The following is a 17,792-nucleotide window of genomic DNA, read 5'->3' on the forward strand; positions in this document are numbered from 1 at the left end:
AGATTGCTGTATAGCAAGAGAAAGTGGTTGTTTTGATGTTCAATATATGGCTTTATCTTAGTACATGAAAATAAAAATATTGGCAATTGATCATTTGACCTTATTCTGTTATTTAAAGCGTTAACGGTGATGTAATAGTATCATTTACTTGTCCATGAATATTGTTTGAGTGTTAAATTCCCAAGATAATGACTATCAATGGAATATTAATTAGTAGTAACTTGTGCACTACCTACAGTTTCTACCTCAGCTGACCTTGGCGTCTTTTTTTAATCTCATCTCAATATTTTCCTTGGGAGTCCTTGGATTTTATCTACCTCATCTCAATATTGTCCTTGGGAGTCCAACTTCACCACAGAAAATGATGAAGTTGTACTGACATGGGGTAATTCACGGGTAACACAGACTAACTTTACTGTAATGTGAAACGCTGGATGGTAAACATCACCTGCACGCTTCACCTAATTTTGTGATAAATTTGGTTGAAACGACATAATTTCTTTTGTGGGTGTTATTTTGAAAATCCAGGTAGCTTCATCTACATTATAAATAGTATGGTTGATGGAAAACAGGGTACATTGGGCTTTGTTGACCTTACTGCTGTTTGATACCTGAGTATGTATTTTCAATGCTCCACCTATTGGTGTTTACTTTCCCTCTAGCTGTGACACTAGATGTACTTTGTGTGTTTGTATTGCTCATGTGATTTATTTCAGACAAAGGAGGAGGCAACTATATGACTTTTTGGGAGGATGTGACATTTTGAAGGTTAAATTTTCTGATGATGGATTCTTGATCAATACATTGGCATTTGAACGCTACTATTAATTAAAAACTGAATTAGGTGCTGACAAAGGCCAAACACCCATTATTACAAATATGGCAACATGAGAACAAAACTACACACCTTAAATTGCGAAAGTGAACCCAATGTTGTAAGTTATCATTCTACACGTATGCAATGATAGGGGTTATAAATGTTTTTTTGTCAACAGATGACAGAACTACCAAGGGAATTCTGCACTAGCATTCAGCTATAATAGGCCAATCTACAAAAAGGAGACAGAATATGAGAAGGTCATAAATATTTCAAGATGGATGAGATATGGCTAAACAAGACAATTTCCTGTTTCTCAGATTTGAGCACCAGCAGGCAAGTTGTATGACGGGACAAACTTCAAAATGTCAGTTTCCACAGGGCAACTATTAAGAAATAGAGTACAGAGAAAACAGCTGTAACTTTTGAATTGATAATACGTTCATGATTTTTGTTCTATGAAACAGTTGTTTTTTACTCTTCACTACAGGTACATGTACGTGTGTGCTGAAATATGAAGTATCTACCCTGCACACAATGAACAATGTGCAATATTACTGTTGACAAACAGAGTCTAGTACATTCAGGTTTATTTGACAAGTTGAAAACTGGATATTTTGACTTGCTTTCAGGTGTGCCTAACAAGAAACATGTTTCATGGACGAACAAAAATTAATGGAATATACATAATATGTACATATACAGGTTTCAGCTAGTGACCTGTGACAAATCTGGAAGAAGGAAGTAGCTAGCCCTGAGGATTACTTCATTAGAGTTCCTCTATTGAGAAATAACCAATGAAATATTTATGAGAGAAACTGTACTGTTTATGTATATGCTCAATTTCCGAATATATGTACATTCAAGATGAGCAGGTTCTGTAAATATTGCATACTCATTAATTATTTTATTTTGATGTAAAGATACATTAAAATTTTTGCTATTGAACTCTCTGTGAAACTTCAAAACTAGAGAACATCGCCTGTGATATAAAAAACCGTACAGTCACTGGTTCAGATTGTACGCTAAAATTTACATTCAAAACTGAAAAATTTCTGCCTCTTTCTCCTCGTCTACATTTTCTGTAAAATAATATTGCCTCTGTAACTGTCGTGTGTATGGTTGCTAAGATACATTTATAAGCACAGCCTAAATTATGCCTGTTCCTGAAATCAATTCTGTTTCTGAAAAGGCAATCGTAGGCCATGTTCTGAGTTATATACTGTTGACGTAATATGCTGTAGGAATGAATGTTTAAATTTTCCCTATACTTTGCTTTTCAAAGAAAACTGTAATCATTTTCTTTCATCATCACAAATAAGTATTACAGGTTGCAACTTAAATTTTTGTGATCAGAGAAGTCGATTACCTCAATTTTACTGATAATTTAGAATTCTGAAAGCCCAATATTCTTACTTCTTTATGTGTTATTCTCTGTGGGAAAATGTCTTTTCTCAAAATTCACTCAAAACGACAGTCAAAACCTAATCAGCTCTATATTAAACCCAACTCGTGGTAGAAGGAAAAGTGCTGAGAATTATGTGATTTTGACAGTCTGCATATCTGTCAAAGAGGGCCATTCTGCTTCGATGTAATAACATTTTGGTTGTCACTGACATGCTTTGGCAAGGTCTATTTATTCGCTACATGATGACTGTCCTTTCTGACATAAACCGTGCCTTTATTTCATTTAGGGTACATCCTACATGAAAACAAAGCAAAACATGATATATTTAGACAAAAAGTTGTTTCAAATAGCATAGAAATGTTAATTAATTTATTAGCTTTTCATTTATAATCAATTTTCTGTTTATCTATGAATCAATTTATCTTGATTCCTCATATCTAACGTTTATTAATCTTTCCTTATTTGTTCACATTTCCAGTTGTTTATCTATCGGTGAATGAACTGAATGAAGAACACTTTTGTTTCAAGAACCTTGCGATGCATGTACAGCATAGTGAGCAGTAAACTTTTGCCTACATATACAGTCTACAGTGCAATTGCATGCAACTTTGCCAAAATCCCTATTCATTCATACAACTGCTCCATTACAATAAGCTGTGTCGAACTTTGATGCAACTATCACTCCAGCAATTTCAAAATAACTGAACTAAAGTGTTGCACATTTTTTAGCATGTCCTTTGTTCTTCTAAAGCACCGATTCAATTGTCTAACACAAGACATCATTGTTTACACAGCAAACACACCTCGATTTACACCAGACATGATGTAACAAGTATGTTTACAGGATCATCCCACACTAAGACTAAAATGTTTACTTTATTTGTGGGCTTTTACGTCACTACCAGCTCTAAGGTAGTACATGTATGTTCCTCGAAAGTGAAAGACTTAAACTTACTCTCAAATTTTCCTCAAGGTATCTTTCGACCATTCACTTTTTGAGAATCAACAATAAAAATTGGGGTCACAGTGCAAATTTTTGAACTAGAAAAAAAATTACCCAAGATTACAGAAATTTGTAATTTGTAATTCAAAATGGCTGCCATCCCTGTGTTAACTTTACGGAGAAAAAATACAAATTTTGATTTCAAAAAACTAAGACGAAAGTTTTTCTTCCTCAAAGGGCTTCATAATGAACCCCTAACAAGGGGTAGATCAGAAAAGAATTGAAAAAGTTTCAGAGTCCGAATATCTGTCCCAGAGGCACGTTCTACCTTACAGAGCTGTAATACCACGCTGTACTCTATTGAAATACACAGGCACATGTGAGTATACTGGCCAAAGGCGTGCCGCAGAGAGAACTGCTGGAGTAAAGTGGCAATCTACAGAAAATGTATTTCAGTCAGTTCATGTTGAGAAAGCTACTGTCGGTGTCATGAAATTAATTCCACATTAATTGAAATTATACAATGTACACTGTATCTGTAATGAAAATAAATTATTATTTTTGCTTTCTCATCACTAGCTGGAGTTAATCTTTTTTAGGCACAAGAAAAACAACATCAGAAATGCAGTGTCTAATGAGCATGCGAATATTGAACACACAATTTCTGATATTGTCATTAAAAGTACTGGTACTAATCACAGTTAGTGAATTTTCATTACTGATTCAATTTTCTTTCCCATTAAATATGACTACCATAATTATCTGTTAAAGCTTTAGAGCTTAAATGTTCCTAGCAAGGCAATTAATTGAATTGAATGTCCTCCAAAATTGAAAGAGTATTATTGTAGAACAACAATAAACACAGATGGCGAATAGGTGTTCTGCCTACAGTTAAAGAATATTTATATTTAGTGAAAATGTGCCATTCACTGGCAAAATCAGTTTTCTATACAACGGTACATCAATGGAATATAGATTTAAAGCAATAAATGTATTGAAAGTACAATGAAGGAAATGAATTTCCTACTCTGAGGTTGGAAAAGATAATGTAAGAAGCATAGATTACGAATTAGGAAGCAATTGAGGCCAAAAATTAACAATTTACAACTTTGGATTGACATAAAATATTGCTAATGACCATTACATGAAAGGCCACGCAATCTAAGTTTTGCAAGAAATCAATTTATCAGACAATATGATCTGGTAATGTATTTGTGATCAAATCATCATTTATGTGATGAAATATTGCCAGGAACTCTAGAAACACATGTGACTCAAATCCTTTGGGAAAATACGCCAAAACTTTTCAAGTCTAACATCATATACTCAATTTCATAAGTACGAAGAAGGGACATAAGTCCAAACGGAAGGGTGTCAAGTTTTACTATAAAGCTTTATTTCACCATTCTTATGGTTCAAGACTCCGAGAAGCATGGAAACTGCAGGGATATGTATGTACATATAGCTAGTCCTTTATCGTTTAACCTTCAGAGCAACCAGTTCATTTGATGATCAAAACTAACAGGATATTGAAAACAGCAGTCTTGCAATATTGCTGGATAATGATCTGACAATTTCCTGTAGCAATGGAACTGTGTGCGTGCAGTTGGATTTAAATGCAATCTACCATCCTCATAAAAGTCGTGACAAAGTTAACATTTCAGAGACAGAAGATATTCATAAATTACACCTGCGAGGCCAAACAAATTGAAAACATAAAAGTGGAAAAAATTCATCTGAAGTAGGTGTGACATTCACGCTTAAATGAGTTGAAAAAACATTTGAAAACACCAGCATGGCAAATCTTGGCCTTCTGTCTGACTAACCCTTGTACGACATAAAACACGCTGTGCTTCTATTTATAATTTGGTCTAATTTACATGAGCAAACGTGATTTCATGTTACGTCATGTGTCTGACAATGAAGATAAACAAAGTGTTCATAAAATGTCCATAGTCGTGCTGAGAAATGACATGAGTCCTTAGTTGAATTACACTATGTAGATCACAACATCACACCACTGAGACAGACAACCATGCATTTTCTACAAGTTTACAATAGTATAACAGCTTCTATTTTGTAATTTTTTTTTTTCCGACACTGATCTGCTCTTTTTTTTCAATGAAGAAGTCTAATCAACGCCCACATGTACATTTAAACAACCCTGAAACTCAGATATATATGCAGGAACATGGCTTTAAGGGAAGGTGGGTGAAATACTTGGGATTTAATACCAAAGAGCAAATGGCTACCACGTATGAATAATTTACACGACTTCATTTCACCACCTACTAATGGTGAAAATATTTGCATATTTAATGAGCTCTTGTTGATTACAGAGCAATGTTTTCCTAACAGTGATGTAGGTGCAAGTTTGAATGGAATACTGCACATGAGAAATTGCTCTTTTTTTGATGGTTTGTTTATGTAAAATAGAAGAACCAAAACTTGAATGCACATTTCACACATTTCTTGTACTGTGCAACAAAAACAACAAAGTATTTATATTTATTTTCATTTTTTTTACCAAATGACAGCAAAATCATTACATCATTTTTTTAAAAATAACTTAAACTAGAGCAGAATAGTTTATCATACAATAGTACCACATTTTCTCTTGAAAGTTGTTTGTCAATCAAAACCCCTCCAATATGACATTGTAAAATTTATACTGATTTGTTGCATATGAAGTGGAGTGAATGACACGCATTAACTGAGGACTCTTCACCGACATGTCCTTTTTGCCTGTTACAAGGAATTGCTAGTTGCTAAATAATTCTGAGACTTGATCTATGTTTCCACCAATTACTAGTAAATCTAGCAAACGATGGAACATTGTGGTAGTAGCACAGCAACAAAACATTGCTTATCATAATAGAGGAAAATTTGCAGATGTAAATCTCACCCAATTCGTGGGCATTTGCGTTTTAAGTGTTATAAAAAGTTGCACTCATGCGACCTCTGATACTATGGCTAACTGCATGACCCATATATTATGTTTCTGTAATTTTACACGTTGTACGAGGAGTTAAAGCAGTCAAACTGTGTGTACATGTATGTAATAGGTATCTGGTTAACTTCACTTCATGTGTCATTGATTAAGGAATGACTGGTATGTTCAGTATACCTTGGTGCACTGAATACAACCTTACAAGTATGAAACCTGCACTGTAATGTTCATAGGTGAAAACATTTGTCTATTCCATGTAATTTTGGAATAACTGTAATACATCAATGTATATTTGCTGTTGTTGTTATCATATTTTGATTTTCTTTTATCATTTTCTGCTGTCAATCATTTCCATTTTTAATTTTTTCATATTTCCTCCATCTTGTAAGATTTTGCTCACGTTTAAATTTAAGTCAGTACTTTACTTTTCAAAGAAAGAATATTTTGTGTTGTATTGAAACAGCTTCAATCCTAGTAAAAAACACTGCCCAGAAAGTAAATTTCATTTTTGATTATTTGTGGGTGGCAGGGTCAGCAAAAATTACTCTCCATTGTCAAATATAAAAAGTTCAAATATGATAGGAATAAATTTAGACACTGATAGTATACAAGTACAAATCTTTTACTGTTGAGGCGCATACTTGCTTAATTTACTCTGACATTGATGTAGAAAATGATCCACATGGCCAAGATGGAGTTATAGGGGTTGCTCATATCACAATAATTTGACAAATGCAGAATACGTCCCAACATTTGAAATTTGAAGTAAAGGTAATTATGAATATTTTGAACAAGAATTTTTGACAAAACATGACAAGTGATATCATAATTTGACAAAAATGTAACCAGGTTTTTGTGACATAGCTGAATGAAGTCATCTCATACTCCTAAGAATGAATCACAGTAAAAACAAGAAGGGTTTGTGAAAAGGCAAACTGTGTACAGCAACTCAAATGTGATCAAAATGTGCTTTATTTCATCACATAATGAACAAATCTGAATGGCATATACGGTAAATTTGAATAACATATATTTGCATTAAAGCAATTGAGTCTACAGCTACAGTAGGGGGTTTTTCACCAAGGTCAGTAAATAACCGAAATGGACTCATCCCCAAGGAACTAGAAATGAAATTTAAACCTCCCTGGCTCTGCAGTTTACGAGAAATGATGACAACCAATATGACGAAAATTTTATCATTTAACCGCCCAGAGAAAAAGTTCAAATTGACAACACAGCTGTACAAGTACCTTGGATTCAGAACACTGAGTGAACATGAGTGATTTGTGTTATTTGTTATATTGCATAGCATCTGTCTGGACCACTTGTCAGTTGCCTCCTTATATCCAATGCAATATTGGAATTTGATGGTTAAACTCAGATTACATGAAGATTTCCTACGAAAACTGGAACAAATTACTTTGCCGACATAAGGGTCTATAAAAGCCTCTAAGAAAAGCTTCAGAGCACAGCTCACTACTTGAGTCACTATTTTAGACCAAGCAGCTTTCAGTATGCCCGGAGAGAGACTGAATGAGGTGTGCAAAACAGTCTATCACGATTGCAAGACTTTAAAGACAAATATTTTTGGCTGATATACAATTTACCATACATCCTACATATTATCAGTGCTTTAATGCCAACCCTCTTAAATCTAAGCTTAGTTTAGCTTCAAGGTATGTATCATATTTATGCTGGCTACAATACATGGGTAGCCCTATGTGCCAATGGGCTGGATTTTGCTACTCTCCAGCTCAGCTGTCAGGTTTGTAATTTGCCTATGGGAGTGGGATTAATACCGTGAGGATACATGCCTGGAATCGTAAATAATGCAAGCCAAAAATTGTACTGTGGAGGGGACTGACATGGCTAATGAAAGACTGTGAGAGGACAGGACTTTGACAAGCTTGGAGAGGTAAAACAGTTGGATTGATTAACTTTGAGAACATGCCATTCCATACTTCAAGTTGCCTGTTAAATTTTACAGTGGACATTTCTGTCTACAGTACTGATCATGTTGTATTTACAAATTTTTAAATTTGGCAATTAAGGGCTTTTGCAACAGGCACTACTTCTTGGTTACAGTGTACAGTACACCCACCTAAACTGAGGAGAGGTACACCTAGACTAGGTGTTCATAGGCAGTGCCAACAAAATTCTTCAAATCTCTTACCTCTTTATGAATGCGACCTTTCACCTTGACCTCTGACACAATCAAGCCAACAATTTTACGATCCAATATGGCAGCTAGAGAGAAGAACTTGGCGTTGCTGGTTATTTCTTCGTACCATGATTCAGGGTACCTGTCAAGAAGGAACAGAAGATACTTTTAAAAGATTCAGTTATCAATGGAATGGGAAATGGATTGAGCTCAACATCAGAAAGTAATGGCATGAGGGGAAACTGAGGCACACTGTTGAAATATCAACAGAAGCAAAATGCCACATATCTGTTGAGTACAGCAATCCAAGACATTACGCAGCTAATGGACTGAAGTGCTCGGAACTGTAACTCTGCAACTTTCTTGGAGCCATAAATCCATGGTATATACTAATACTGTCATGGTGCATTAGCTCGGCAAAACAAATTGTCCACAGCTTTCACCCAGTTAATGCAATGCATGTGTCACTGATATTGACAGCCAGTAGGCTACAGGAACCTGTACTTGTACACCACATCATGAGTCACATCTTAGCTCTGAGTCTCTCAATGACATGTACCAATGGACAGAAAGTAAATTTCATGTTGAAGTCAATGACTTTACTTTTTCTTGACTGTTTGCATCCTGTCACAAATTGGCTATTTCTTTCACCGATGCAACATTTTAGGTGTTTAGATGCCATTTCTGAGAGTATTAGGAAGTGGCTTTAAGTAACATGCATCTAAGCACTTGCGTAGTTCCAACAGAATGTAAATCTGCTGTGTGTGCGAAAATCCTATGCAAAATAGAAGGACGCTGAGGAGCACCAGGTAGAGACAATCGCACGGCCCAGCACTGGCTATACGCACTGTGGCTGGTTTATCCTAGATCAGCACAAAGTGGCATAGCTGAATTGAATAGCAAGATTGCATCTAGATAAAATGACAGTCTGTGTTAATGCATGCATTATCAATTTTATCCAGTATACTGATATTGAATTGGGATGTCCTATGACGCTGGCTATGCCAACTCCCTGAGCCAGGCTACACAAGTAATAGTACATAGCTAGCAATGGATATGTGCTGTCAGAGAGTCTTAGAACCAGGTACAGTTTTTACGGCCGGGGGGGGGGGGGGGGGGGGGGGGGGGGCCGGCAAAATCCAGGGGGGGGGGGGTCATCATAATTTTGGAATCCACAAAGGGGGGGTCATCGCTTTTTCACTGGTAGGAAAGGGGGGGTCACCACATTTCAAAAACATAATACCAACAATAAAGTCCACTTTATGCCATGGCCATGATCGACCCTCTTTACCGGCGGGCCGCCTTTGGCGGCCCACTACAATAAATATACATTATGTATTACCCATGACCCTGTTAACGGGCAGACGCCTTTGGCGGCCCACTCCAATTAGGTTTACTTCATGCAATGGCCATGAACAACCCTCTCTACCGGCGGGCCGCCTGCGGCGGCCCACTACAATAAATGACTTTATGTAATACCCCACGGCAATCTTACTGTATAATTCCCAATTGAAGCTGCGGCTTGTATTAGAAACATTTTTGAGGGACCCTGGATCACACACTGAATAATGGTAATGGCCGCGCGCCTTCAGCGGCCCTGTCCAGTAAAGTCTACTTTATGCAATAGCCATGATCAACCCTCTTTACGGCGGGCCACCTTTGGTGGCCCACTAGAATAAAGTTGACTTTACGTAATAGCCCATGACCTCTTAACGGAGGGCTGCCTTTGGCGAACCACTCCAATAAAGTTTACTTTATACAATGTCCATGGACATGAGTTGTCTATGGAAATGAAGTTAAAAATTGCCTTACAGTCGTCCTAATTAACAGACGTTTCAATGGATGTGGCTGAGAAGTTTGTGCACTGGCATCTCTGCTACACGAATAAAGTGCGCCGCGTACCAGAGTTCAAATCCAAACCATGCGGGTAAATTTGACATATGGATTTTGGTTATTTTTCAGGGGGGGGGGGGTCATCAATTTTTTTCGTCTGACAAAGGGGGGGTCATCGTTTTTTCACAAGAAATGCAGGGGGGGTCTATATTTTTTTGAACACCGGCGACAAGATTTTGCCGGCCCCCCCCCAGGCCGTAAAAACTGAACGCTCCCTTAGAACCAGCTACAGCCTATACACACTGACACTGCATCTACTCTTATTGCTATGAACACAAATTACAGGTTTATTGACAGGCATTCTCTATCATTACGTAACTACACAGTAGTACAGCAAAAGAGGCATGGTCTGACATGACTGTTAATATTTTCATTAATATGTCTGTTTCTTATAAATAAATAATTTTATGGTGACATTGCTTTTATCAAGCATATATTTTTCTAAGTGAGGTAATTTACACTTAAAGTATATCACATGTACACACTTTCTATTGTGAGTACATATACCAGTGGTGGCAACTGTAATGAAACCAGCCATGATTTAATATCGATTGAAAATGAATTTTGAGGTTGATGAAAGCTGCCTCAAAAATTAAACACTATATTACATTAAAATTATGGTAATGCTTTTGAAATTAGCTAGCTCATCTCCTTTCTATCAAGAACTTAACGTTTTGTATTAGATACACGCTTTTAAAAAAAATAAGGTTATGTATACATGTTTCTTCCCTTGATAATAGTACCGGTAATTCATTTCAGCTGTCACAGAGCAAGATTTCTCATTTTGTGTCATTTGTTATTAGTGCATATTTCTGACAGCCGTCACTGCTAATATCTTGGAATCCATTTACAGATTTGCAAAACAAATCCCGCTTTTAGTGCTACATCATTTCCTGAATTTTGGATTTCAAAAGATTTGGACACACTTCCAAAAAATATGAGTTATCGTGGAGTGTAATCCGCTGGAAAATACCATTTATAAAGAATCCATTAATTTTCATCCTCTGTTAGGCCTGAAAATGACCACCTTTACATGTATAACATGCAATAACCCTACATGTGTACATAACATTTTGTTCAGAGTTAATTTGCAATCGTGCACACAAGCTCATAGAAATGCATGTTTTCAAAGCTTGCCTGTACACAATACGTGTACTCATCTTCAGCCATGTACATTTGTTCTATTTATGGAATATTTGAAGGCAAATCATGGAAGACGACACCCAAAAACATTTTCCGCGTCATTCACAATACACAGAATAAGCCAATTTCCAGACAAATGAGTGCAGACATGTGCTTTTGAAGGCTGACTGACTCAAATCTGTCTGAGTGAGACATGGTAATACATAATACACAAAGCATATTCTATTCCATTTTGTTCAGAGGAATTACCTTGGGTATTAGCTTACAACACTCACACTGTTCACAGCTGTTCACAAATACATGTACAGACAAAAGGTTGGTTGAAAAACCGTAATCAAATGTTCAATTTTTTGTTTGATATATTTGGTGATAAAAAGTGTACATCTTAATGATTTATCATTAAAATATGATACAGACATCCCGTGTTACCATGGCACTTTGGCATACGATGTCTAAAATACACAAACACAATCATCCATCCTAAGGAAGGCATTGATTTTCAAAGTATGATGACATATGTGAAAATGTAAAAGTTATTGGTGACCTGGTCTATTCAGTGATGATTTATCAAATTTTGAATTACTAGTACTAATGTATCAGAGTCCTCCAGCTCAACTGCATTGCCAGTGGAAACGTATTTGGCATTACCAGCCAAAACACATTTAAAATTAAATTGCCCATCTCTTGTTATCATTTTACATTGTCACCCGCAAATAAGTTTGCTACCTTTTTGTGTATATCCGCACTTATATCTTTGATCCAAATTTGTTGATGCTCATAAAAAAATGGACACCAAGTGCTCTAGTTTTACAGGAAAAGCTTTTGCCGAGAAAATAAAACCTAACAGTGTAGGAATCCTGAACAGAAGTACTACAAACTCTTTGCATGAACTCAGGAATGGAGGCAATGCTTCTATTCTAATTAATTCCAGTGGTTGGAGAAAATATGCATCAAGAGGCATTCAGTCTGAACAGAAATGAATTACCTGTGAGGTTGTGGTGTACGAAAAAATATACAGCTACAGCAGTGCACAGTACAATAAATTACCCACAATTCATTTTGATTTGAAAAACACAACGTTAGAATTTTTATAACTTTTTCAGTACTGCCTGAAATAATATAAAACCTCTAGATAATTGATTAATTATATCTATTGAAAGTACGTTTAGATATTTCAGTATAAATTTCAAAGAAACCATTAAATAACCATAAAAGTCACATTCTGCAGGTACTACAAATGTCACAGTTTTGGGAAGCAAGTTATGACGAACTGAAGGGGTCATTCTCTGAGAAAACTTAGCATGCAAATTTCTTTTGTCTTTCTGTTTGAAAAAAATCAATATCCATTTGTTTCATAAAACAGGTGCAACTAGTCTCCCTACTTTCCATTACGTTATTCTGTATGGATGAAGACACAATCAGAGGAAAATTTTACAAAAATGCTATCTCCTCTCTCAATCAAGCATACTTTTCTCAATCATTTAAAATGGAAAATGAGAAGAATGATGTCCTTAAAAGTATGATTTCAAAATTTAAAAAATAGCGTCAATGACACTGTAGCTCCCATCCTGGACTATTTAGTGTTTGTTCTCTGGTCAGATATTTGAACATGTGTGAAAGGGATAAAGTGCATGAAGTGAAAATACTTAAATGTAATGTACTGGAGACAGTGAAATATGTTTAATGTATTTATTCAGAACATAAAATGGAAAAAAAATACAGAATTAGAAATATCGAATACTGTGATACAATCATTAACTAAACAAGTCATTGACAATGACAGTCCCCACTTGTAATAGGAGTATTAGTCTTGATGGGGCAGGGAAACGTGGTCATTAAGAAGTATTACTGGAGTGTATATGTTGAGATCTATGGGCAAATAGGTCTATGTCGTTGTTCCCAATTTGAAACAAATGAGGCATGTCTAAGTTATGGTTCTAAGTTATGGGAAAAAAGATCAGACCTCTAGCAGTATTGGACAGCCAAGAAATACATATGCGCATAATAAATGAGGTACAAGATATGACATCTTAAGGTCTAATATCCTATCAAAATTGGAGGGTATAGAACTTGTGGTTATTGAGATATGCATATATATGTATAATCAAGGTCAAAGGTCATTGAGGTTACATGACATTTTGAAAAAAAAAATTATATTGCTAATTAATCCCTATATGCCAAAAAATCAGACCTCTAGCTCTATTCACTTGCCCAGAATTAGATGTGTGCAAAATTAATGAGGTAAAGCGTGTGTTGTCATAAGGTCTCCCATCCTACTAAATACAAAGGACATAGCACTTGTGGTTACTTATTTATTGACATAAAACATATATTTTAGGTAAAAGGTCATCAAGGTCACATGACATTTAGTCAAAAAAATTCTCTCCTATAGTTATCCCTTTATACCAAAAATCAGACATCCAGCTCTCTTGGCTTGCTCTGAATGAGATATGTGCATAATTAATGAGCTACAATATGTGGCATCATAAGGTGTCCAATCATACCAGATATGAAGGGTGTAGCACTTGTGGTTACTGAGTTATGGACAAATATGTATATTTGAGGTCAAAGGTCACCGAGGTCACATTACATTTTGTCAAAAAAAATTCTCTCCTATAGTTATCCCTATATATCAAAAATCAGACCTCTGGCTCTATTGGCTTGCTCAAAATTAGATATGCACATAATTAATGAGGTACAATATGTGGCATCATAAGGTGTCCCATCATACCATACATGAAGGGTGTAGCACTTGTGGTTACTGAGTTATGGACAAATATGTATATTTGAGGTCAAAGGTCACTGAAGTCATGTCACATTTTGTCAAAAAAATTGTATTGCTAGGTTATCCCTATATACCAAATAAAGTTATCAAAACAAACCACCAATTGTATGAAACATGGGCCTAAATACAGACAGACTGACATTCACAGACTGGCACAGAGTGATGACATTGACCCCAAGTGTGCCTTGGCCCATGGAGAGTGATAAGATATAACAAAAAGCTGAATGTAATGATAAAATAGTTAAGTATAGGCCTACAGACACTGAGGGTGAATATGTTACAGCAATTTGATTAGTTTCTTTTCGTTTTCTACTTCTGTGATAATTTTTAAGACAATCAAACTGCAAGGCAGTTTTAATATGTATTGACATACATGTTATCTTTTACAAGCACACAGCAAACTGTTCTTGATTTTTCATTTACAATATTTGACATAGACTGAAATACATAACATGCAACCAATATTTACATTTTGCCCATGCACCAGATACATGGAGAGATTTCAACATGCAATCATTAACTCAGAAACCCTATAGGGAAAAGTAAACATTGTTTTCTTCCAGAACAGCTGGTACATCCACATCTGGAGCAACTTACAAACTTAACCAATTACACAAGGATGATGACACAAGAGATAAAGTTAAACTGTGGTGAACTTGACTATTCCTTTCAAATCCTTACCTAACTTGATTGACATCTTAAACTAAAATACACTGCATGTTTAATGGCACACAAAAATACATCAGGGGTGTACCATTTGATAAAAGGGGGTTGTCTGGAAGATTGATGAGGATCATCTTTTTGATCCGATACACTGTACATTCTTTTTTTCCCACTATCTCACCTTTTCTTTTTGACAAACCTTCTGTGGCTGATTTTTTTATTGACATTTGTTTGGATTTTTTTCAAAATCTGCCAGGACACCCCCCCCCCCCCCCCTCATCACTCTTAACATTGAAAAAAACTTTGAATATATTTGTTGGAAACCAAACCTGCTGAAATCACCTCAGCTATGTTTTCTCATTATTTTTACCGCATTTCAACACCAAATACAGTTTACCATTTCAAATGCTTACTGAATCACAACATTATCTTAAACATAGGGCCAATGTCCCTGAAGCTACTATAGACATGGATACAAAATTAAGTATTTCCTGACTGTATGAAATCATCTCACTAAGGTCATCCTAGGGACCTGTTAACCAAATATTAAAGCTGTCTGACCAGCGGTTTTGAAAAAAACGAGCAACCCAATAGTCGACAGAGCTCTGCTGTGTTATGTAGAGAGCAACTTTTTGTGACATATGTATTGATGAAGATGGTTGAGATCTTTGATGGCTCATTTCAGGATGGCCTGACCTAAATGGCAAAATTAGCTGCAAAAATACAAAATTGATGATTTCATCATAATTATGTATAAAAATGTATACCAAATATCAAAGCTATCACATGAGTAACTTTTGAGAAACAAATATTTTGACCAAAAACGGCAAAAATTGACCCAAAAATACAAAAATTGAAGATTTCATCAAATTTCACTATATCACACTTGGAGAACCCCCAGGAACCTGTATACCAAATATCAAAGGCATCAGACAAGTAGTTTTTGAGAAACACATTTTTTGACCAAAAATGTCAAAAATTGCACAAAAAATACAAAATTGCAGATTTCATCATGTATATTCTATATATCATATTTAGTTTATCTGTAGGAACCTGTATACCAAATATCAAAGCTGTCAGACGAGCGGTTTTGATGAAATAAATTTTTGACCAAAAATGACAAAAAAATTCCTTAAAAATACAGATTTGCATATTTCATCACAATTTGAACAAATCCAAATTGGGTTATCCCTAGGGACCTGTATACCAAATATCAAAGGCATCAGACAAGTAGTTTTTGAGAAACACATTTTTTGACCAAAAATGTCAAAAATTGCACAAAAAATACAAAATTGCAGATTTCATCATATATTCTATATATCATATTTAGTTTATCTGTAGGAACCTGTATACCAAATATCAAAGCTGTCAGACGAGCGGTTTTGATGAAATAAATTTTTGATCAAAAATGACAAAACAATTCCTTAAAAATACAGATTTGCATATTTCATCACAATTTGAACAAATCCAAGTTGGGTTATCCCTAGGGACCTGTATACCAAATATCAAAGCTGTCTGACCAGCGGTTATGAAGAAGAAGATTTTTTACCAAAAACGCCTTTTTTGGCACTAATTTGTATATTTTCAACAATATCAAAAAATCAAAAAAAGCACAATTATTTCAGGTCAGCCCAAAGTACTACATGCTAATTTTTCATGTAATCTGCTCAGTGGTTATTGAGATTTTCAATTTTGACTGTTTTTACATTTTTTCACTTAATTTGCATATTTTTGGCAATGACAACTTCATTTGAACAAAATCTCATCTACAGCCCATCATCCATGTACACACCAAATATCAAGATGAAATGTGCAGCGGTTTTGGAGTTTTTGATGTTGACGGACAGACATACAGACATACAGACATACAGACATACAGACATACATACATACAGACATTTCCCTAGCCTATAAGAATAGCTTCCATTGCCATATATACATATGGCTATGGGAGCTAAAAAACTGGTCTGTGGATTTGTCTACACATGGGAGACACAGTAGACTTCACTGAGGTGTTTTCGTGTGTACAAATCATGATGAATTATGGGAAATCTCCAGTACTGTGGGGTGGTTGAAAAAGGTACCTAGGACATAACTGTTATTTATACCAGATGCACTCAACTGAAACGAACGTTGCCACCATTATTTGCAGCACTGCCCTTGCAGTAGAGGTGTATCTGATGATTTACACAATGAAACTTTCACTATGCTGCTATACTATGAGAACTTGCGCTGAAGGACCATCAATGCACCCACATGTTTGACAATCATGTCCTATTATGTACTTCACTGTCTTTTAACCCTAGAAAAGTTGGTTTTACGGTCAATTTAAACAGTATCCTAGCTGTCACGTGATGGAACATACATGTAGCATCTCCTTCAGTTTTATTCTTGAAGGTCACTTGTATTTTATGAGACAATGGTGTCTACTCTGTATGTGTGGTGTTTATTTTCACTTAAATTGCTATGCATCATTGAACTCCCTTTATGTAATTGTACTGTTTGCTTTTGACTAGTCATTTTTGAGAAGTGTTCACGACTGAGGCAGCCGACCACTATGAATATTGCTGAATATAAAAACAAAAAAGATGAAAAAATATCACTGTTGTTTGTACCTTGGCCTTGTTAACCACCCACTGGAAAACAACAGGGTTCTTTGGAAATGTGTAGGGAAGGCACGAGGTGAAAGCGACATTACCTTGAGTACAGGACGTGTACTCTAAAACCATCTTGCTCTGAGTTGTGTTTATGACATTTTTTTCAATACTTTTCAAGTCTCTAATAAGTGTTTTACACTGTAACAAAATGGTTTACGAAGTTTTCTTTGTGGACAGCGTGTTATTCAGATTCAGATCCAGAAACCTTTATTACATTGTATCTCCTACATAGAGAAATCTAAATGTGGTTTTTTACACCAAACACACAACACAACACAAACATTATAAAACATACCATGTCATGTAGCCTAGCATATAAATACACAAACCAAAGAAAGCTAAAATCAGTAAGAATGACTGGGCATTACCTTA

General features: G+C 35.6%; 1 protein-coding gene across 1 annotated transcript in view; it reads right to left on the reverse strand.

The window, feature by feature from the left end:
- Nucleotides 1–17,792, reverse strand: part of LOC139151347 (N-alpha-acetyltransferase 60-like) — a 52,775-nt gene that overhangs the window by 21,477 nt on the left and 13,506 nt on the right. Inside the window, exon 2 of the mRNA XM_070724053.1 lies at nucleotides 8,292–8,421. Coding sequence (XP_070580154.1) covers nucleotides 8,292–8,421 — 130 coding nt within the window. The remainder of the gene's footprint in view (nucleotides 1–8,291; nucleotides 8,422–17,792) is intronic.

This window comes from Ptychodera flava, chromosome 15 (genome assembly GCF_041260155.1).
Source record: "Ptychodera flava strain L36383 chromosome 15, AS_Pfla_20210202, whole genome shotgun sequence".
Classification (NCBI taxonomy): Eukaryota; Metazoa; Hemichordata; class Enteropneusta; family Ptychoderidae; genus Ptychodera; species Ptychodera flava.